General features: G+C 39.4%; 1 protein-coding gene across 1 annotated transcript in view; it reads left to right on the top strand.

Moving 5' to 3' along the window:
- The first annotated feature begins 14763 nt into the window (after positions 1-14763).
- LOC125825392 (protein disulfide-isomerase-like) overlaps positions 14764-23968 on the top strand; it is a 14002-nt gene continuing 4797 nt past the window's right edge. Inside the window, exons 1-3 of the mRNA XM_049504738.1 lie at positions 14764-14797; positions 14864-15258; positions 15655-15728. Coding sequence (XP_049360695.1) covers positions 14764-14797; positions 14864-15258; positions 15655-15728 — 503 coding nt within the window. The remainder of the gene's footprint in view (positions 14798-14863; positions 15259-15654; positions 15729-23968) is intronic.

Here is a 23968-nt window from a genome sequence, read left to right as displayed (position 1 = left end):
AAGCATCATCAAAATAGAAATTACTCTCCTTCTCGAGCAGTTTGCACAAGGGATGTGCAATTTTGGAGAAATCTTTGATGAATCTCCTATAAAAACCTGCATGCCCAAGAAAACTTCTAACACCTTTTACAGAGATGGGTGGTGGAAGCTTTTCTATTACCTCAACTTTAGCTCTATCAACCTCAATACCTTTCTCTGAAATTCGATGACCCAACACTATACCTTCTTTTACCATGAATGACACTTCTCCCAATTCAGCACCAGGTTGCAGTCTTCACATCTTTTGAGCACCTCGGCCAGATGTTCTAGACAATGATCAACGAATCACCTACAACTGAAAAATCATCCATGAACACTTCAATAGTGTCCTCCACCATATCAAAAAATATCGACATCATACATCTCTGGAAGGTCGCTGGAGCATTGCACAATCCGAATGGCATCCGTTTGAAAGCAAAAGTCCCATATGGGCAAGTGAAGGTGGTCTTCTCTTGGTCTTCTGGAGCTATAGAAATTTGATTGTAGCCCGAATACCCATCAAGAAAACAATACCAACCCTTGCCTGCAAGTCTATCCAACATCTGGTCCATGAATGGCATAGGGAAGTGGTCTTTTTCTGTCCACGCATTCAACTTCCGGTAATCCATGCAAACTCTCCATCCAGTGACAGGCCTCATTGGAACAAGCTCATTTCTTTCATTTGGAACCACAGTCATACCACCTTTTTTAGGCACACACTGCACAGGCATACCCAATTACTATCTGAAATGGGATAAATAACTCCCGCATCCAGCCACTTGATGATCTCCTTTTTGACTACCTCTTGCATAGGTGGATTTAATCTTCTCTGGTGCTCAACACTGGGCTTATGATCTGGCATGAGTTGGATTTTGTGAGAGCAGATACGGGGGGGATCCCAATAATATCTGCAATAGTCCACCCAATCGCTCGCTTGAACCTCTTTAATACAGTCACCAAGCCTCTACTTGCCTTGCATTCAAATCTGCTGCAATGATGACCGGCAAAGTATTTTCTTCGCCTAAATATACATACCTCAAGTGCGGTGGTAGAGCTTTAAGCTCCAATTTCGGTGCCTCCACAATAGATGGTCTTGTGGGTGGGGACTCGCGATTCTTCATGTCTAGCTCATACTTCTTTGGTTTGGACCGGTATTCACACTTATCAAGTGCGGCTACCAACTCATCATACTCTTCAATACCATCACTACCGAAATTCATCATGACTGCTGCTAGTGCCTCAACACCTAGTCGCTCTTCAATTTGCACTTCTGACCCACTCTCCACTCTGTAAGTTATAGCAGATACTGTTTGGAGCTCACCATTCTGCTTCATGGACCTACAGATATTGAAAGTTGCTTCTTCATTGTTCAGTCTGAACTTCATCTGTCCCTTTTCCATATCAACCAACGCACGCCCTGTGGCAAGAAATGGTCTCCCAAGGATGATGGGAACCTCAAAATCAACCTCACAGTCAAGAATCACAAAATCCGCCGGAAAGATGAAAGACTCTACTTTCACTAGCACATCATGGAGCACACCTATGGGCCTCTTCACAGTCCGATCAGCCATTAGTAACCGCATTGCAGTGGGCTTTGGATCCCCCAGACCCAACTTCTTGTAAATAGACAAAGGCATGAGGTTGATGCTAGCACCAAGATCACACAATGCCTTAGCAAAGTGTAACAACCCTATAGTACATGGGATCGTGAAAGCACCAGGGTCTTCCTTCTTCTGCACCAGAGATCTTGTAGCAATAGCACTACAATGCTGCAATCTATCATCATCTTCAAAACTCACAGACCTTTTCTTTGTCACCATATCTTTCATAAACTTTGCATACCCAGGCATTTGCTCCAAGGCTTCTATCAAAGGAACATTGATAGAAAGCTGCTTCAACATGGTGATAAACCTGCGATATTTACCATCTTCAGTCTTCTTCACTAACCTCTGTGGAAAAGGTGGTGGAGGTCTAGGTATGGGAACCACTTTCTGAGGTATCTCCACTTCTTGTTCTGTCACAACCTCCGACTCCTCTCTAACTTCCACCACATCATCTTCTTTTCTAATCTCGGTATCCACCACAGACGGCATAGGTGGATCTATGGTTTGCTTACCCCCTCGAGTAGTAATTGCCATACAATGACCATCATTCTTTGGATTCTGAATGGTGTTGCTAGGAAGAGTGCCAGGTTGACGCGGGTTCACTGTAGTAGACAACTGCGTCATCTGCTGCTCTAGATGCTTTATTGACACTGCATGGGCATCAACCTTTTGACCAATACCAGATAAGTCGTTTCTCATCTCCTTCACATTCTCATCAGTCGCATCAAACCTTCTCATCATCTTCTGCAGCATATCTTCGATACGCGTCATATTACCTCCAGCTTCCCTAGCACCAGATTCCCGATTTTGAGGGGGAACATAGGGTCCAACCCGATCGTTTCTGTTGCCATAGTTGTTCCTGTTGTAGTTGTTGTCGCGATTGAAGTTCCCATCTCGGACATAGTGACCCTCTCGGTTGTAATTTCCATAGTTCCGACCTTGGTTCCCTTGACCTTGGCGCCAATTTTCCGTGTTGGATCCTTGGGCATTTGGTCGGAAACCCCCCGTCTGATCGTTCACCGCATAAGTGTCCTCTTCATAGTAACACTCCTCAACTGGTGGTGGAGTTCTAGTTAAGTAGTTTACACATTTACCTTTTCTGCTCCTCCACTCACATGCTTCAATACCAACCCCAACTCTGTCCTCATCTGAGCCATCTCCTCACGAATATCATCTGCAGAGTTAACAGTTGCATTATGAACGGCAAAAGTGTTTCTCCCAGTATCTGACCTCCTAGTGCTCCACGCTTTATTGTTGCGAGAGATCCTCTCCAATTTTTCAGCAATCTGTGCATATGTACAATCACCATATGAGCCTCCAGCAATAGTGTCAAGTACTGCTTTATTGTTATCATCCTGTCCTCGATAGAAATATTCCTTCAGTGACTCATCGTCAATACGGTGGTTTGGGACACTTCTTACGAAAGCAGTGAATCTGTCCCACGAGCTACTCACAGACTCTCCAGGTAATGCCACAAAATTGTTGACCCTATCTTTGTGATTGAGCTTCTTAGACACTGGATAGTACTTTGCTTTAAACACTTCTGCAGTTGGTCCCATGTGAAATTGAGTTATAAGGAAGCTCAGTGAACCATACTGCAGCATCGCCTGTCAGTGACAGAGGGAACACTCGTAATCCAATGACATTCATATCCAAGTCTGGTCTACCTACACAACTTTTGCAAACCACCCTTAGCTTGGCCAAGTGAGCATGTGGATCCTCCGATGGCGATCCTGAAAATAAGCCTCTTGCTGTAAGCATCTGCATCAAACTACTAGTCACCACAAATGTGTGCCCTGGGGTAGAGGAGGTAGGACAATGGGTCCATCAGAGTCTGCTATGTCGATGTTGCCCCGATAGTTGTCATGTTGTTGTGGGCCTGGTGGACCATGCACTCTCACTGCATCTCCCAATTGATTTTCAGCTAGACCCCGTTTTCCCCACCAACTACTCTTGGCTGTTGTAACTCAACTGCTTCATCTAGATTTCCTCCGATAGGATTAACTGGAAGTCCTTGATTGTTCATTCTTCGCAAAGTTCTGTTCAACTCTGGATCGTACGGAGTAAGTGGTTCGCCTTGGCTTCGTGTACTTGGCATACACTAGAGTCGGAACCTGAGAGAGACAAAAACAAAGAAAAAAAGTAAAATTAGGAAATATTTGACTAACGTTCAATAATGTAGTTAAAAATAAATCTAAAAGCCAGATTCCCCGGCAGCGGCGCCAAAATTTGATACGCTCAAATTACACCTCCTTACAGAAGTATAAGCGATCGTTATCAAGTAAAGAACCCAACTTGTAGGTTGGGATCGATCCCACGAGGAAAATGGTTTAGACTTTACTTTAACTAACAATTATATTCAATTAGTCAAATTATTTCCAGAAACAGGTAATAAAAGGGGGGTTGTGCTTGTGTGAAACAAATAGTAAGAACTTAATAAGTAATCAATAATCAAACTCAACTTTGGTTGTTATCAAGATAAGAGAAATAACTAGGGTATACGTGTTCCCCACAATCTCATAACGCAGTAATCCTAGTAATAGCAATCCTTTTCTAGTGTATTACATGCAAAGTGATAAGTTAGGTATCTCTAAATCCTTGGTCCGGCATCTAGAGAATTTCACCCCGCACCTTGGTCCGGCTACGTGTGTATAATTTACTAACCCTTACCTTTACCTCATATTAGACATCATAATCGATGTTTGGCTTAGTTATTACTTCGCACCAATCGACACTAGCCTATTAGATAGTATCACACTAAATCTATGTTGATAATTCTTTTCTTGTTAATTACCTCCTTGGTCCGGCAAGTAGAACAAGGCGAGTTCTAACGTTGGCCACCGTTAAAAAGACTTCTAAACGAAAGAATTATCAATACATGCAACACACTATTCAAGAATTGCTTATTTACTATTCATACTTTGTTAATCGATCATGGTTCCCACAACCCTAGTTGTGGATTTAGTTACTCATATTGGCAAGAACACAATTCATAATTGTAGATGAAGAAATCATGAACTTACGTAAAGAGAATGATAAACCCAGAAATTTAACTTGAATTGCAAAGCCAAAATCTTCAAAACGAACTTGGGAAATCAATAATTGCTAGAGTTGCAAATTAATCTCCAAAGTTACAAAGTAAAACTAGAATAATAGTGTCTAACCCCCAAAAACGAGGTTTACATGTCCTATTTATAGAAAACAAATCCTAAATAAAAAAGGAAACAAATTAAGGAAAGTTTTTTCAGGTACGCGTCTTCAATCCACGAGACTGACTTACGGGACCGTCGATGGATCTACGGTCCGTAAGTCCCTTCCGTCAATCGGAACTTAGAAAATATTTCAGCTTCCAAAAATCAGCTTCTCTGAAGCAAACGACGACCAGCAGTACGGACCGTAGATCGATCTACGGTCCGTCAATCCCCTCCGTAGCTCCATACTTAGAATCTTCAAAAATCAGGTACTGGAACCCTCGCAGTATCACTCTACGGATCAACAGTACGGTCCGTAGATCAATCTACGGACCGTCAATGGGCACCGTGGTTCCACACTTGGTCAGATTTCCCTGATTTGTCCTCAATACCATGCCTGCTGATCTACGGTCATAACCTACGGTCCGTAGATCACCTCCGTGGATGCCCTTTTTCTGCATTTCCTTCAGTTGTCTCTAACTTCCGCGCCTGAACACCTTTCCTGCAAAACATGATAAAAACACATAAAAACCAATATAAAAAGGCCCTAGACACACACAACTTGTAAGTAAAATATATTAGAAATACCGTAAACTCACGGTATATCAATGAGATGAGTAGGTTTTTTACGGGTGTGTCTGACTTGGTTGAAGAAGAATGTCGTACAGCAATACTCCTTCATGACATAGATATATCTAGGCTTATGGTGTACACTCAACAAATTGAGGAGTCAAAACTCAAGAAAAAGAATAGGAAGGTGAGAAGAGTTAGAACCGGTGATAGGAACTTCTCCAATGCTAGGTCCAATGGACAAGGTCAACCAAGGTTCTAACAAAGGTTTCCCAACCAAGTCTCCTCTAGTGCTCCAAGGGTCAACAAGTATAGAGTATCCAACCCGAAACTTCAAGTAGGTAATGATAATGGACCCTCTATGGCAAAGCCTATTTATGCCACATGTGGGAAGAAACATGATGGTAAGTGCCTAGCCGACACGGGTGTTTGTTATGGTTGCGGAAAAGTGGTCATCAATTGAAAAATTGCCCAACACTCACGGGCAAGGGGAGAGAAGACAAGCAAACTCCTCCAAGCGGTTCAAACTCCAATACCCCAAAGCAACACCGCTTTTGTGCTCTTCGATCCTGAGGTGACCAAGAGAGCTCTCCGGATATGGTTACCGGCATATAAAAAATCTTTCTTATTGATGTATATGCCTTGTTAGATCCTAGCGCTACTTTTTCCTTTGTGACACCTTATGTGGCCATGAAATTTGATGTACTCCCGAAATGTTAGTAGAACCTTTTTTGGTCTCTACCCCGGTTGGTGACTCTCTGGTGGCTAGGAGAGTTTATAGAGTGACTTTGGTGGATTTGGTGGAGTTAGATATGTTGTACTTTGATGTTATTTTGGATATGGATTGGTTGCATGCATGTTATGCCTCCATCGATTGTAGGAATCGAGTGGTTAAATTCCAATTTCCAAATGAGCCTATCTTAGAGTGGAAAGGGGGAAATTCTACACCGAGAGGACAATGTATCTCTTGTCTTAAAGCGAGGAAGATGATCTCAAAAAAGTATATTTACCATCGTGTTAGGGTGAGGGATGTTGCATCTGAAACCCCTTCTCTAGAGTCAGTTCTGATAGTGAATGAGTTCCCAGAAGTTTTCCCTGAGAATTTGCCCGGTATTCCTCACGAGCGGGAAAAAGATTTTGGTATGGACCTTTTACTGGATACGCAACCTATCTCCATTCCTCTTTATAGAATGGTTCCGATCGAGTTGAAAGAGCAACTAAAGGATTTATTAGATAAGGGCTTCATTCGATCAAGTATCTCTTCATGGGGTGCTCTAGTGTTGTTTTTTAGAAAGAAGGATGGGTCTCTTAGAATGTGCATCGATTATCATCAATTGAACAAAGTGACCATTAAGAATAAATATCCCTTTTTGAGAATCGATGACTTGTTTGATCAATTTCAAAGGGCTTGTTACTTCTCAAAAATTGACCTTCGTTTGGGGTATCACCAGTTGAGGGTGAGAGGGGATGATATTCCCAAGACGGCTTTCCAAACTCCGTATGAACATTATGAATTCCTTATGATGTCATTTGGCCTAACAAATGCCCTGATGGCATTTATGGACCTAATCAATAGAGTGATTAGGCAATACCTAGACATATTTGTGATTGTGTTTATCAATGATATCTTGATCTATTCAAGGAGTGAGAATGATCATGTGGACCATTTGAGGATTGTATTGCAATTTCTTAAGGACCACCAACTCTTTGCAAAATTTAGTAAGTGTGAATTTTTGTTGAGATTTGTAGCTTTCCTTGGTCATATTGTATCAAGCAAGGGTATTTAGGTAGATCCTAACAAGACGGATGCAGTCAAGAGTTGGCCTAAACCTCTATCTCCTTCCGACATTACAAGATTTTTGGGTTTGGCCGATTACTATAGAAGATTTGTTGACGGGTTTTCTTCCATTGCTTCTCCTTTGACGGCTGTGACTCAAAAGAAAGCTAAGTTTTTGTGGTCCGAAGCTTGTGAGAAAAGTTTCCAAGAGTTGAAAGATAGACTTACTTCCGCTCCGATGTTGACCTTACCAGAAGGTACGGATGGTTTTGTGGTATATTGTGATGCCTCTAGAGTTGGGTTAGGATCTCTGCTTATGTAAAATGGAAAGGTGATTGTCTATGCTTCAAGGCAACTTAAGGTCGATGAAAATAATTATCCGACCCATGATCTTAAAGTAGTGGCGGTTGTGTTTGCTTTGAAAATATTGAGGTATTACTTATATGGGGTCCATGTGGATTTCTTCACCGATCACGAAAGTCTTCATTATTTGTTTAGTCAAAAGGACTTGAATCTTTGTCAATGAAGGTGGTTAGAATTATTAAAGGATTATGACATAAGTGTCCTTTACCACCTCAGAAAAGCTAACGTAGTAGCGGATGCACTTGGTAGATTTTCCATGGGTAGTGTGGCTCATGTAGAGGATGAAAAGAAAGAATTGGTTCGTGAGGTGCATAGATTGGCCCGACTAGGTGTCCAACTAGTGGATTCCACCAAGGGTGGTGTCATGGTCCATAATGGTTCTGAATCGTCCTTTGTGATGGATGGGAAGTCTAAACAAGATCTTGATCTTATATTAGTTGAATTGAAAGAGTCAGTACTCAAGAAGTCCATTGAGATTTTGTCCCAAGGGGGAGATAGGGTGCTTAGGTACCAAGGTTGGCTATGTGTTCCGAATGTTGATGATTTTAGGGGAAAAATTTTAGAGGAAGCTCATAGTTCACGGTATTCTATTCATTCGGGAGCCACCAAGATGTACAGTGATCTACGGGAAGTCAATTGGTGGAACGGTATGAAGAAAGATATTGCAGGATTTGTAGCCAAGTGTCCTAATTGTAAACAAGTTAAGGTTCAGCATCAAAGGCACGGGCGCTTGTGCCAAGATATAAATATTCCCACTTGGAAGGGGGAAGATGTGAATATGGACTTTATTGTGGGTTTGCCTTACACCCGAAGGCAAAATGATTCTATTTGGGTCATTATTGATCGGATGACAAAATCAGCCCACTTTATTCCCGTCAAGGTTTCTTTTTTGGTGGAAGACTATGTCAAGTTGTATATAAGATAGATAGTTAAGTTGCATGGAGTTCCTTTATCTAACATTTCCAATCGGGGTACTCAATTTACTTCTCACTTTTGGAAGCCATTCCAAAAAGGACTTCGTACTACAATGAAGCTTAGCATCACTTTCCACCCTCAAACAGATGGTCAAGCGGAGCGCACCATTCAGACCTTGGAAGATATGTTGAGAGAATGTATAATAGAATTTAAGGGTGATTGGGATGACCACTTCCTTTAATAGAGTTTGCCTACAATAATAGCTATCACTCAAGTATCGATATGGCTCCTTTTGAATCCTTGTATGGTAGGATATATAGGTCTCTGGTTGGTTTGTTTGAGGTTGGTGAGTTTGCTTTGATAGGTCCCGAGCTAGTTTATGAAACCATTAACAAAGTTCAGCTTATTAAAGAGAGATTGAGGACAGCTCAAAGTAGACAAAAGTCCTATGCCGATGTGAGAAGAAGGGATCAAGAATTTAAAGTTAATGATTGGGTCTATCTGAAAATCTCACCCATGAAGGGTGTGATGAGATTTTGAAAGAAAGGGAAACTTAGTCCTTGGTATGTAGGCCCATATCAAATTTTGAAGCGTATTGGGAAGGTTGCCTATAAGTTGGATTTGCCAAATTAGTTGGCTCTGATTCATCCGGTATTTCATGTTTCTATGCTTAAGAAGTGTATTGGAGATCCGGCATCCATTATTCCCCTAGAAGAGTTGGGAGTTGACGAAAGTCTTTCATATGAAGAGGTTCCGATAGAGATCCTAGACCAGCAAGTCAAGAGATTGAGAAATAAGGAAATAGCCTTCGTGAAGGTTTTATGGAGGAATCATTTAGTAGACGGTGCTACTTAGGAGGCCAAGGGCGATATGAAGTCCCGATATCCCCATCTCTTTCCTTCTACTCCTATTCAAGCTTGAGGTACGTAGTTCCTCTTGAGTTTTAGTGTTTTGGGAGTCATGTATGTTATATGTGCTTTTGCATGAATTCCTTATGTTATGCATGTTCTTGAGAAATTCATGTTTAGTAAGAAAATGAGTTTCCATGGTTCTTGTTCCTCATGTTGTTGTGCATTTAGTATGAGGTGTCTATTTTGCTTCATAAGATGAATTGATGAACATGCTTTAGTATTCTTTTGAGAGTAATTACATATTGGCTCCATGATATTGTGTTGAGCATGCTTTAAATGGAGAAGGTAGTTACTCCTATGAATATAAGAAATGTTGAGTTTCATGCACAATGGGTTGATAGATGTAGTTTTTACTTCCTTGTGATGCATTAATTATGTTTGAGATGGAGTTGATGTTTCCTCCTTTGAATTGTGCATTATTTTGATGTTTCATGCATGATGGGCAGCTAGTTTTGAGTTTTTAATTCTGTATGGTGTCTAGATCATCATTCGAGGATGAATGTCTCCAAGGGGGAGATATTGTAACACTCCAGAAACTAGTAGGCTAAACTAGAGCTTAACATAGGAGTTAGAGTCGTAAACGTACCTCCCCATACCTAAAAATATAGTGTTTCATGTTAGAACATCAAGGTACGACCCCCAGGGAACAACCATGGGTCCTTGAGGGGAACCATTAGGGAAACTACCTAGCAGTGACCCACGGAGGTGACCCATGCCTCGTAGGTGAGAGGTCGTGAGTCAAGGACTCAGAAAAAATAGTACCAGTAACTCACCCACGATTCACCAGCACGCCACAAGGGTCCATCCACGGACCGTGGTCATGGAGTCGTGGGTGGTCACCTGAAACTGCTTTAGGCAGTTCAGTTAGGGGAGCTTTGGGGTTTTCCTAAATTAATTAGTTATTAAGTGACATCTTTTTATACTAAATTAGGCTAACTATATAAGGTTTTTAAATCACCAAATTAAGTCCTCCATGCCATTATTCTAAAATCCCAGAGAACTCATCCTTTCCAAAAATTATCTCTCTAAAACTTCAAGGAAGAAGAAGAAGAAAGTTGAAGCTAGCGTTTGAAGGAGCAAGATTTTCTACTCAATTTATTTGGAGATTCATAGCTAAGGTATGGTAGTCCTTCATCCATGGATAGCTTTCATCCATAGAGTCCTTTCAAACTCAATTTCAAAGATAGTAATTCTCCAAAAGCTAGGGTTTTACTCCAAGTCATGGATTCCTTTTCAAAAATGATTCTAATGATTTAAGTACATTATATTATGATTGAATTGATGATTTATTGTGGTTTTATGATGAATTCCTCAAGAATACATGAAAATCCCTATATTCCCAATTTATGACCTTGTGGTGTGGGTGAATTGAGGAAAGAAGAATATTTTTAGATTATGCTTGTAGTAATTGAGTTTTTGAATCATGTTATTATCCATGTCTAATGTATTAATTCTAGATGTGTTGATTGAATATGATCTATGGTCCTTGAAGGGTAAAGTATGAGAATTATGCATGATTATGAGGTTTATGTGTATGCTTTAAGAACACTTTGAGAGTGAAGTGTCCATGATTATGATAATGTTGTTGCGTTGATTGAAAGGCTATTCTCATGAGCACATAATGACATATTGTGAAAGGTTTTCTCACATAATGAAGATTCTAGGTTGAAAGGCTTTCTCACCTAATTGAATTTAATGGTACATGTAGACATGGACGGTGAAAGGTTATTCTCACGCATAATCTAATGAGCTATCCTAATGAAATAATCTAGGACTTAATAAGTACTCTATGGGATAAATGTTTAGCACTAAGTGGATATTAAATATGAGATGGAAGCTCCTCGTTAAGCAAGGTCGGGTTTCTATAAGTAATCTCATGAGATGGAAGCCCCCTGTTAAGAAAGGTCAGGTTTCTAGTAACAATCTCCTTAGCCCATATACGATGTGCCCCCGTAGGATATTTAGCTAGTGGATGCACCTAAAGCTAACAAACCATGGTCTTACCTTAGGCAAGTAGGACTGTTCTTTTCGGTGTGGGTAACACCGAATTCCATGTTAATCTCACATGGTCTATGTCAGTTAAGGCTTATCCCCACTATGAACAAGAACATGAATTATGAACTATGGTTACTCAAGGAGATTTACTTAGCATGGGTGGGATTATGGGATCTTATTCATGCAATGCACAAGTATCTGTTGAGGGTACTTGTGGTATGTTTCTCTTATGATATGATAGTCTATGTAATGAACATGTTTATGACTTATACTTTACTATTATCTTCAAAATGATGCTTTAAACTTATTAAATTGCATACATTTAACTAAAATGTCCCTTTTAGCATGATTTCAATGTTTTTATGCATGGCTACCATACTTAGTGAATCTTTGTACTAACCCATATTTTCCTACATCTTTTCCCAAGTGTAGGGTCCGATTCTCAAGGTGGTCCCCATTGTGGCTAAGCTTGGATTTGCTCATTTCGCCTAGCTTGTTGGTGAGTCCTCATGATTCGACTAAGGATGTTATCTTTGTAGTTCCTTTTCTTGTACTTCCTTTGCGGATTATGTTGTTTGGGTTGTGACCCTATTTTGATTCAAGTATTGTAATAGATGGTTAAATGAGACAAGTCTAGACTTCCGTTTTTCTATATGAAACTTTTTTACTTGAATTGCGTTTTTACTCTTTATCATTCTATACTTATATTATGATACGCTAAAAGGCTTGTATGAGACTTTTCAGAGTCTTGTACACCGTGTTACATCTAGGGGGCACTCCTGGGTCATGACACGGAGAGAATAAAGAGTAAGTTTGACTAATTGATAAGTGAATGCAACATTGATATGAGATAGAGGTGAAAATAAAAAGAATAATTCAAACACATAGCAATCATTTACCAACAGAGAGATTTTGTGGAGCTTGAATCTCTCTTATGCACTAAACATTTGTAATGACTGGTTTCCATCGTTATAGAAAAGTCAATAGGGAAAGAATTTGGGCCAGAAAACTTTTGAGTAGTGACTTGGAAAATTGTAGCCTAGTCCAGATTTGGACGAAATCTGAGTCAGGTGAGGTCTAGGGAAATTTGATCACATTGGTGGATAGCTAAGACTATAGGTTTAGTCTATTCCTGTAGTGTTTGAATTTAAGTAAGTGTTTCCTACCGATTTACCTAGGATGCCTCCAAATAGAGATATAGATTTCTGCATTAACTTGGAACCGGGTACTCACCCCATTTCCATCCCTCCTTATCTCATGGCTCCGGTAGAATTGCGAGATCTTAAGGCTCAAATCCAGGAGCTTCTTGATAAAGGTTTCATCCGTCCTAGTGCTTCCTCGTGGGGTGATCCTGTCTTGTTTGTTAAGAAAAAGGATGGTAGTATGAGGATGTGCATAGACTATCGACAGTTAAATAGGGTCACCATCCGGAATAAGTATCCATTGTCTCAAATAGATGATATGTTTGATCAGTTGCAGGGTGCATCGGTTTTCTCTAATATTGACCTAAGGTTTTGTCACCATCAGTTGAAAATTAGGCCTGAGGATGTACAAAAAATGACATTTAGGACCCGCTATAGGCACTATGAGTTTTTAGTGATGTCGTTTGGATTGACCAATGCGCCTGCAGCCTTCATGAGTTTGATGAATGGTGTGTTCAAACCATTCATGAATACTTTTGTTATAGTTCTTATTGATGACATTTTCTTTTATTCGAAAAATGAGGAAGAGCATGCTGACCGTCTTCGTATAATTTTGGGTGTCCTTGGGAGACAATAGTTATACGCTAAATTTTCCAAGTGTGAGTTCTGGTTGACTTCAGTTGCCTTTTTGGGACATGTAGTTTCAAGGGAAGGGGTAATGGTAAATCCACAAAAGATCAAAGTAGTCAAGAATTGGGTCCGCCCTAGCTCTGTGATTGAAGTTAGAAGCTTTGTAGGGCTCGCCAACTACTATCATCGATTTGTGAAGAATTTTGCTTTCATCGCCACACATCTGACAAGGCTGACCAAAAATGAGATGCCTTTCAAATGGATCGAAAAATGTGAAGAGAACTTTCAAAATCTCAAGACTCTTCTTACCACAACACATATTCTGGCACTACAGGTGGAAGGTAAAGATTTCATTGTTTATTACGATGCTTCACATTCGGGTTTGGGTGTTGTGTTGATGCAGGATAAGAATGTCATAGCTTATGCATCGAGGCAGTTGAAAGTGAATGAAAGGAAATACCCGATGCATGATTTGGAGTTGGCAACGGTAGTGTTTGCCCTTAACATCTGGCGGCATTACCTTTATGGTGTCAAGTGTGAGGTCTTTACTGACCATCGTAGTATGCATCATGTATTCAACCAAAAGGATCTACATCTAAGACAGCAAAGGTGGATGGAGTTACTTAAGGATTATGATGTCACCATCCAGTATCATCCAGGTAAGGCTAACGTAGTGGCAGACGCATTAAGCCAGATGGCGGTGAGTATGGGTAGTCTAGTTTGCTTGGGTGTGTTTAAGCGACCTTTTGCCAAGGAGATTCAAACCTTGGAGTCTAAGTTCATCCAGTTGGGCATCTCAGAGAAAGGTGGGATGTTAGCCAGCATTGAGGTTAGGCCTACTTTCATTTAGGAGATCAAGGCCAAACAGTTTGAGGATGAGAGTCTGGATGATCTAAGAAAGATGACAGTGTATGGTAAGGCACAAGATGTGGTTCTTGATATGGGTGGTGTACTCAGTTTTAAGGGATGAATTTGCGTTCCCTGAGTGGATGACTTGATCCAAAAGATGTTGGCAGAATCTCATGGTTCGTAGTATTCCATTCATCTAGGTGTGACCAAGATGTACCGAGACTTGAAATGACTTTATTGGTGGCCTGGCATGAAGAAAGACATAGCTGAGTTTGTGGCTAAGTGCCAAAACTATCAGCAGGTAAAGTATGAGCACCAAAGTCTTGCAGGTTTGCTTCAGCGAATGCCAATCCCTGAATGGAAGTGGGAAAGGATACCGATGGATTTTGTGCTTGGTCTTCCCAAAACCTTGGGGAAGTTTTATTCCATTTGGGTAGTGGTTGAAAAACTGACTAAGTCAACCCACTTCAATCCAGTCATAGTAGACTATAATGCTCAGCAGTTGGCTAAGGTTTTTGTGAAAGAATAGTGAGGTTGCATAGGGTGTCCCTTTCTATCATCTTAGACCGTGGTACACAGTTCACATCCAAGTTTTGGGGAAAATTGCATGAGAAGTTGGGCACTCAACTCACTTTTAGTATAGAATTTCACCCATAGACGGACGGGCATTCAGAGAGAACTATTAAAGTGTTATAGTACATGTTGAGGGTATGTGTGATTGACTTTGGAGGGCATTGGGATAAGTTCTTAACTTTGTGTGAGTTCTCCTATAATAAAAGTTACCACTCCAGCATTAACATGGCACCATTCAAGGCACTTTATGGGAGGGCAGGTAGATCACCCATAGGGTGGTTTGAGGCTGGAGATGTGAATCCTTTGGGGGTTGATTTGGTGAAAGATGCTGAAGAAAAGGTGAGAAGCATCCAAGCTAAGCTTCTAGAAGCCCAAAGTCGACGAAAAAAGTATGCAAACCGTAAGGTAAGGGACATGACATTTCAGACTGGTGAGAAAGTTCTTCTAAAGGTGTCACCCATGAAAGAGGTGATGAAATTAGGAAATAAGGGCAAGCTTAGTCCTCGATACATCGAACCATTTGAGATCCTTAAATGTGTAGGTTCAGTGGCTTATAGATTGGCCTTACCCCCTAGCTTATCTGGAGTTCATCCAGTGTTTCATGTTTCCATGTTGATTAAGTATCATGGGGACGAGGATTACATTATAAAATGGGACTCAGTGTTGTTAGACAAGGACCTTCTGTATGAGGAGGAACCGATTGCAATTCTTGATCGTGATGTTCGAAAGATGAGGACCAAGGAGATTAAGTCCATGAAATTTCAATAGAAGCATCGTCTGGTTGAGGAAGCTACTTTGGAAACCGAGAAGGACATGCTAGACAAGTATCCCAGTTGTTTGATGATTCAGGTTAGTACTCTACTCTTACCTTAGCTAGTTTTTTCCTAGTTTATCACTCAGGGACGAGTGATGGGTAAATTGATATCTATTGTAACGACTTGTTTTTGTCATTATAGAAAAGCCAATGGGAAAGAATTTGGGCCAGAAAACCTTTAAGTGGTGACTTGGAAAATTGTAGCCTAGTCCAGATTTGGACGATATGAGTCAGGTGAGGTCAAGGGAAATCTGGTAATGAATGGGGGTTTTAACTATGAATTTGATCACATGAGTGGATAGCTAAGACGTAAAGGAGCCTGTACGGCTTTACAGAATCGAATTCTTTCCCCGAAAATTGATCTTGGAGTGAAAAGGTAGTTTTAGAACGTCTTGGTTGCAAAGTGTGTTGTGAAATGGGAGCTTAGAACTCAAATTTCGAGCTTCTGTCTCCGTGCAAGACGATTGGGCGGGATTAATTCCGCCAGGGCGGGGTCGCTGTGGCGGGATGTGGTCCGTTGTAGTGGACCCGTCGCGACTTAAGTCAGAGAAAAACCCCAAAATTATTATTTTTTGCGAACCTTCATTCTTGAGAGCTAAGAGACGAACCAAGGCTCTTTCTTGATAGATTCCAACGACTTCTAGGGCAAAAGGTAAGATTATTACTCCCCTAATTCATGTTTCGATCCGTAGGACTTAGATTCTTGGGTAAATATCATTAGGGGAGGGTTTTGGCCTGAAGTTAACGGTGGGAAAAACCCTAGCTAAACATTAAGATCATGGGTTTGGTCTTGGGTTATTAAGATTTTTATAATCCGGGTAAATTAGGCCTTGTTTATTGATCCTTGTGTTAAATTACTTATTTATAGACCAAGAACAAGCTGAAAGAATCTAGAAAAGGAAGGCTCAAGTGTCATAGGAGGATTCAATCTTGGTTTTAAGGTAGGTGATGGTTTGATTTCCTGTTTGTGTGATATATGCTGGTAATTGCTTCGTTGTATGCATGTGTGTATGAGAATAAGGAATGTAAACCAAATCTAATGCAAATGAGTATATGTATATGAATAATTACATGTCATGAACCCATTACATGATTGTATGACTATGAGTATTATTCATTATGGGTGTGATTGTGATTGTGGTTGTGCTGACTGGATCGGGTTTCACGTTCCGACACGTATATTGGATCAGGTGTCACGTTCCAACACATGTATATTGGATCGGGTGTCACGTTCCGACACACTAGCAGTTGGGTGTGGGTTCCATAAGAGGACTATTATGATTATACATTCATGTCTAATTGTCGTTGATATTGGGAACTGTATATTTCTCTTGAAATCATAATTGATATGTGTATTCTGTATATGTGTGTGTTTACTGTGTTGTAATTGCTTGCCTATGTTTCACTTATTAGGGTGGCCGTGTGATCCTACCAGTACACTGTGGTTATGTACTGATACTGCACTTGCTTGTTCTTTGTTGAGTACAAGACATCTTCAGGTGGCTACTGATACACCTCAGTTAGGGGATCATTGATCGAAGACCGAATTCAAGGGTGAGCTAGCTCCTCCAGGCTGCCATGGATCCTTCCTTGTTTAGTCCACTCTTTTCGGACTCAAGACTGTTTTAGTTAGACTTTGCTTATGTTAGTTTAGGGGTTGCACCCCCTCTCCTTAGAATTGTTGGTTTACAGAGTTTTGGTACAATGACTTTCAAGTTCTAGGAGTTGTTTTTCGCAATAGTTGTTGAGTTGTTTTAATGAATCTTTGGAGTTTATGGGAACTCCATATTTTGTCAGTCATTTAAACCTGCTTTCGTATCTTTAAATGTTCTAGCTTTCGTTAAGTTGCTTAGTTGGATTGTAGTAATGGTTCTCCCGCCGGAGAGTTAGTGTGGGTGCCAATCACGATGGTCTGGATCGTGACAACATTAATCTGTATTAACACTAAATCTTACAGAAATGGCAGCAAAGGAGAAATATGTTTGAAGCAAGAATCATAGTAGCAAGAACATACTTTTATCTGGAAAGGATTCTCAAGCCAAAGATTTCATTGATAAACATAAGATTCAATCCATTATATGCTTAAACAAGGAACTCAAATTAAGTCAGATCAGCCTATGCAATGAAGATCCACAAACAAGTAAATCAAAATACATGGCAGTTTCATGAGATATTTAGAGAAACAGTGAACTAAGACTGCAAATCAAAATACTGATTATAATAGAGCAAAGAAACAACAAGACATTGAGCATCTGGAAAGAAAATTCAAAAGATGATCCTAATTCATACTATATTAAATAACATATAGAGATAGTAATATTTCTTAAAGTCACAATAAAAAATAAATAGCAACTATTTGGAAAACTTATACCAAAAATAGATGTACTGTTATTTAACTAATTAGGGAAATAAATTTAAAAAATGAAGAAACAAAAGGAGAAAAGGATTACCCTTTTTCCGAACAGTAACAAAGATTTCACCACTGAAACGGTTGTTGGACTCCGATGAACAAAGAAGCTTTATACAACCGACGAAGAAAATATTTTTTCTATCAAAAATCCTTAAACCTGAGACTCTGTATTAGCTATTTGAAAACCCTCCCTCTGTTTTAGATGATGGAGAATTTATGTGTTCGAAAAAGGGTGATTTATAGGGAGAAAATGGGTGGATTTTGAAAATAAAATAATCAAAAATTTTGATAAGAAACAAGTTCAAATTTTGAATATTCCTTGGAGGATAAGGATTCCTAACAGATTTGAATGGAAAACTGAAGGACATTGGGATTCCTTTTTGAAGGTGTGATCATTTAGGCTTCCTACTCCATTTATTACTACAAATGAATAAAATAAATAAACAATGATCCATATGCATTTTTAAAAAATAAAAATTAAATATAAGGTTCAAAAATAGAAAAAATAAATAAATACACAACTTATTTTACCATATTCTTTTAAAAAAAATTACCATTTGAAAAAAATACAAAAATTCCTACTATCTCTTATTCTCGGATACATCACTCTTACGCAATATATCGGGATGCAATGACACGATGTATCAGAAGTTGAGCAATGTAATAGCATAGGTGTGTCTTGTATCAACAAAGGTAATGTATCAAGACGTGATATATCAGACATTGATTGATGTATCTAAAATCGGGACGCAATATATCAAAACGTTGAGTGATGTATCCGGAATTGGGACATGTTGTATCGCGACATTGAGTGATGTATTCGAAATTCTTGAATTTTAAGGAATTTTTTTAGCTTAGAAAAAGAGTAGGGAAAATGGGTATCGTTGCTGAGTTGTGAGTGAGATATATAGAAAATAGACTGTCTGTTAAATCTAAAGATATCTCGCTCAGAGTTTACCATTTTTTGCACATATTTTGGTCATTTAGAAGCTATCTAGTTCGTGAATATTTTGGTGATATGGCTTCAAGATGATTTTTTGCAAAACCTTTATGGAACCATTTGTTGGGAGTTTAGGGGGGAGGGGGGGAGTAAGTAAAGCCTCACCATTTTTTGCATATAATTTGGACATTTAGGATTCATTTTAAAAGGAATTTGGCGATTTTCTCAGTTTTTCATTTGTGTTAGCCCATAAATATTTCTGTTATATAGCTTTCAGACGATTTTTGTTGCAAAGCCTTTCCAAAATCTTCCGTAGGAAGTTGAGGGAGAAGAACATGAAGTCTCACCATTTTTTGCACATATTTTGGGGATTTAAGAGTCATTTTATAGGAATTAGGCAATTTTTCATTTTTTGTGTGTGTTAACACATGAATTTTGGGTAATATGACTTTTGTATGATTTTTTTGCAAAACCTTAACGGAACTATAACACATTGGGTTTCGAAAAGAGCTAAAGAGAGGTTCGTACAGTCAACCATCAGTTTTTTGTTTTAGGTCAGCTTCAATCGAGCATGTCTTTTAGCACATAAAGAATAAGGTGGCCCCCGACCTATCAAATTAAAGGTATTTGAGTCCTCTTTCCAACACCGCCAAGTTTGTCTAATTTCAAGCTTAGAGTAGAAAGTTATGTCTGTTTTAGTGAAGTCTCCCTTCTAAACGCATCTCAATCATTTTTAGAAGGGTATTTTGGTCTATTCCTTTTTCTTTCTAAGCCTAGCCACGTTTTTTTTCACCCCAATTAAGGGTCTAATCAGATGTAAAACCATCTTTTCACGTTCTTTAATGCTTAGTGGAAATTAGAGCAAGGTTCCAAGAGGAGAAAAGTTAGGTTTCAAGCGTTCTTCAAGATTCCAATGATTTTCGCCAAGAACCTTTGTTCTTTCCAGGTATGTAAGGCTTCTCATAGTGTTGGACTTCTTCATCCTCACGCCCTACATATCAATTTAGTCAAGAAATTTTTATATCTAAAGGATTGATTCGTAGTTCTTGATTTTTAGTTCAATTCTTTAACAATGGAGGTTTTGATTCTTCTATGTTGTGAATCTTTGATATACCGTGAGTTTACGGTATTTCTAATACATTTCACTTACAAGTTGTGTGTGTCTAGGGCCTTTTTATATTGGGTTTTATGTGTTTTATCATGTTTTGCAGGAAAGGTGTTCAGGCGCGGAAGTTTAGAGACAGTTGAAGGAATTGCAGAAAAAGGGCATCCACAGAGGTGATCTACGGACCGTAGGTCCATTAACGGTCCGTAGGTTATGACCGTAGATCAGCAGGCATGGTATTGAGGACAAATCAGGGAAATCTGACCAAGTGTGGAACCACGGTGCCCTTTGACGGTCCGTAGACTGATCTACGGACCGTACTGTTGATCCGTAGAGTGAGACTGCGAGGGTTCCAGTACCTGATTTTTGAAGATTCTAAGTATGGAGCTACGGAGGGGATTGACGAACCGTAGGTCGATCTACGGTCCTTACTGCTGGTCAGTCGTTTGCTTCAGAGAAGCTGATTTTTGGAAGCTGAAATATTTTCTAAGTCCCGAGTGACGGAAGGGACTTACGGACCGTAGATCCATCAACAGTCCGTAAGTCGGTCTTGTGGATTGAAGACGCGTACCTGAACAAATCTTTCCTTAATTTGTTTCCCTTTTTATTTAGGATTTGTTTTATATAAATAGGGCATGTAAACCTCATTTTTGGGGGTTAGACACTATTATTCTATTTTTGCTTTGTAACTTTGGAGATTATTTTGCAACTCTAGCGATTATTGATTTCCCAAGTTCGTTTCGAACATTTGGCTTTGCAATTCAAGTAAAATTTCTTGGTTTATTATTCTCTCTACGTAAGTTCATGATTTCTTCATCTACAATTATGAATTGTGTTTTTGCCAATATGAGTAACTAAATCCACAACTAGGGTTGTGGGAACCATGATCGATTAACAAAGTATGAATAGTAAATAAGCAATTCTTGACTAGTATTTTGCATGCATTGATAAATCTTTCATTTAGAAGTCTTTTTAACGGTGGCCAACATTAGAACTCGCCTTGTTACTACTTGCCGGACCAAGGAGGTAATTAACAAGAAAAGAATTATCAACATAGATTTAGTGTGATACTATCTAATAGGCTAGTGTCGATTGGTGCAAAGTAATAACTAAGCCAAACATCGATTATGATGTCTAATATGAGGTAAAGGTAAGGGTTAGTAAATTATACACACGTAGCCAGACCAAGGTTCGGGGTGAAATTCTCTAGATGCCGGACCAAGGATTTAGAGATACCTAACTTATCACTTTGCATGTAATACACTAGAAAAAGATTGCTATTACTAGGATTACTGCGTTAAGAGATTGTGGGGAACACGTATACCCTAGTTATTTCTCTTATCTTGATAACAACCAAAGTTTAGTTTGATTATTGATTACTTATTAAGTTCTTAATATTTGTTTCACACAAACACAACCCCCCTTTTTATTACCTGTTTCTGGATATAATTTGACTAATTGAATATAATTGTTGGTTAAAAGTAAAGTCTAAACCATTTTCCTCGTGGGATCGATACCAATCTACAAGTTGGGTTCTTTACTTGATAATGATCGTTTATGCTTTTGTAAGGAGGTGTAATTTGAGCGTAGAAAAACGTGAGGAAAGGATGTGACCTGTTAAAAGCGAAAGGAACAATAAAATAAAAAGAAAATGAGCTACAAAGTCTAAAGTCACATCCGTGGTTGAAGAAAATCAAGGGAAAGAAGGTAAAGCAATAATATGACAAAAATAGGGCAAAAAGAGGTTAAAAGCCTAGTGTAATGACAAGGAGGGCAGAAAGTCACTAAGCAGTACCCAAATGTACCACACCTGACCCTGAGCCTACGTTACAAGCCAATAAAGTCCTATAGTGACCCTAGAGTCTAGTTTGTAGAGTTTAAGCAGTGAAAATAAGGGCAAGCTTATGGCAGTAAGCACTAACTGTATTTGAAATTACTTCTGAGCGTGAGTGTTGAATAAATCCTTGTACCATGAATGAAATTAAATTTTTGCGAAAAGAGGATTTCGTTTGAAGTAAGGGCACTAGTTACATCGTCGGAAAGTTGGTACATGGGTAACAGTGAGAAGATGTCTGTTGTGTGTCAGTTGGTTGGTCTGTGTCATGATGTGATCCACATGAGTTAGCTTGTCAAGTCTAAGAGAACAAGTGTGCACCCGAACAAAGAGGAGGTAGAGAGCCATGTGATTGCTTGAGTTTAGAAATGCTTGCTTCTATACAAGTGCCGTTTAGAGTTGTAGTGAGTCGCTTGAGGACAAACAACGAATTTAAGTTGAGGGTGTTGATATACCGTGAGTTTACGATATTTCTAATACATTTCACTTACAAGTTGTGTGTGTCTAGGGCCTTTTTATATTGGTTTTTATGTGTTTTATCATGTTTTGCAGGAAAGGTGTTCAGGCGCGGAAGTTTAGAGACAGTTGAAGGAATTGCATAAAAAGGGCATCCACGAAGGTGATCTACGGACCATAGGTCCATTCACGGTCTGTAGGTTATGACCGTAGATCAGCAGGCATGGTATTGAGGACAAATCAGGGAAATCTGACCAAGTGTGGAACCACGGTGCCCATTGACTGTCCGTAGACTGATCTACGGACCGTACTGTTGATCAGTAGAGTGAGACTGCGAGGGTTCCAGTACCTGATTTTTGAAGATTCTAAGTATGGAGCTACGGAGGGGATTGACGGATCGTAGGTCGATCTACGGTCCGTACTGCTGGTCAGTCGTTTGCTTCAGAGAAGCTGATTTTTGGAAGCTGAAATATTTTCTAAGTCCCGAGTGAGGGAAGGGACTTACGGACCGTAGATCCATCGACGGTCCGTAAGTCGGTCTCGTGGATTGAAGATGCGTACCTGAACAAAACTTTCCTTAATTTGTTTCCCTTTTTATTTAGGATTTGTTTTCTATAAATAGGGCATGTAAACCTCGTTTTTGGGGGTTAGACACTATTATTTTATTTTTGCTTTGGAACTTTGGAGATTATTTTGCAACTCTAGCAATTATTGATTTCCCAAGTTCGTTTTGAAGATTTGGCTTTGCAATTCAAGTAAAATTTTTGGGTTTATTATTCTCTCTACGTAAGTTCATGATTTCTTCATCTACAATTATGAATTGTGTTTTTGCCAATATGAGTAATTAAATCCACAACTAGGGTTGTGGGAACCATGATCGATTAACAAAGTATGAATAGTAAATAAGCAATTCTTGACTAGTATTTTGCATGCATTGATAATTCTTTCGTTTAGAAGTCTTTTTAACGGTGGCCAACGTTAAAACTTGCCTTGTTACTACTTGCCGGACCAAGGAGGTAATTAACAAGAAAAGAATTATCAACATAGATTTAGTGTGACACTATCTAATAGGCTGGTGTCGATTGGTGCGAAGTAATAACTAAGCCAAACATCGATTATGATGTCTAATATGAGGTAAAGGTAAGGGTTAGTAAATTATACACACGTAGCCGGACCAAGGTGCGGGGTGAAATTCTCTAGATGCCGGACCAAGGATTTAGAGATACCTAACTTATCACTTTGCATGTAATACACTAGAAAAGATTGTTATTACTAGGACTACTGCGTTATGAGATTGTGGGGAACACGTATACCCTAGTTATTTCTCTTATCTTGATAACAACCAAAGTTGAGTTTGATTATTGATTACCTATTAAGTTCTTACTATTTGTTTCACACAAACACAACCCCCCTTTTTATTACCTGTTTCTGGAAATAATTTGACTAATTGAATATAATTGTTGGTTAAAAGTAAAGTCTAAACCATTTTCCTCGTGGATCGATCCCAATCTACAAGTTGGGTTCTTTACTTGATAACGATCACTTATGCTTCTGTAAGGAGGTGTAATTTAGCGTATCAAAGTTTGGCGCCGCTGCCGGGGAATCTGGCTTTTAGATTTAGTTTTAACTACATTATTGAACATTAGTCAAATATTTCCTAATTTTACTTTTTTCTTTTTTTTGTCTCTCTCAGGTTCCGACTCTAGTGTATGCTAAGTACACGGAGCCAAGGGAACCACTTACTCCATACGATCCAGAGTTGAACAGAACTTTGCGAAGAATGAACAATCAAGGACTTCCAGTTCATCCTATCGGAGGAAATCTAGATGAAGCCGTTGAGTATAGCAGCCAAGAGTAGTTGGTGGGGAAAA

This window comes from Solanum verrucosum, unplaced genomic scaffold (genome assembly GCF_900185275.1).
Source record: "Solanum verrucosum unplaced genomic scaffold, falcon-dt-bn FXZP01000051.1, whole genome shotgun sequence".
In the NCBI taxonomy this organism is placed as follows: Eukaryota; Viridiplantae; Streptophyta; class Magnoliopsida; order Solanales; family Solanaceae; genus Solanum; species Solanum verrucosum.
This window is presented reverse-complemented; position numbering and strand designations above follow the sequence as displayed.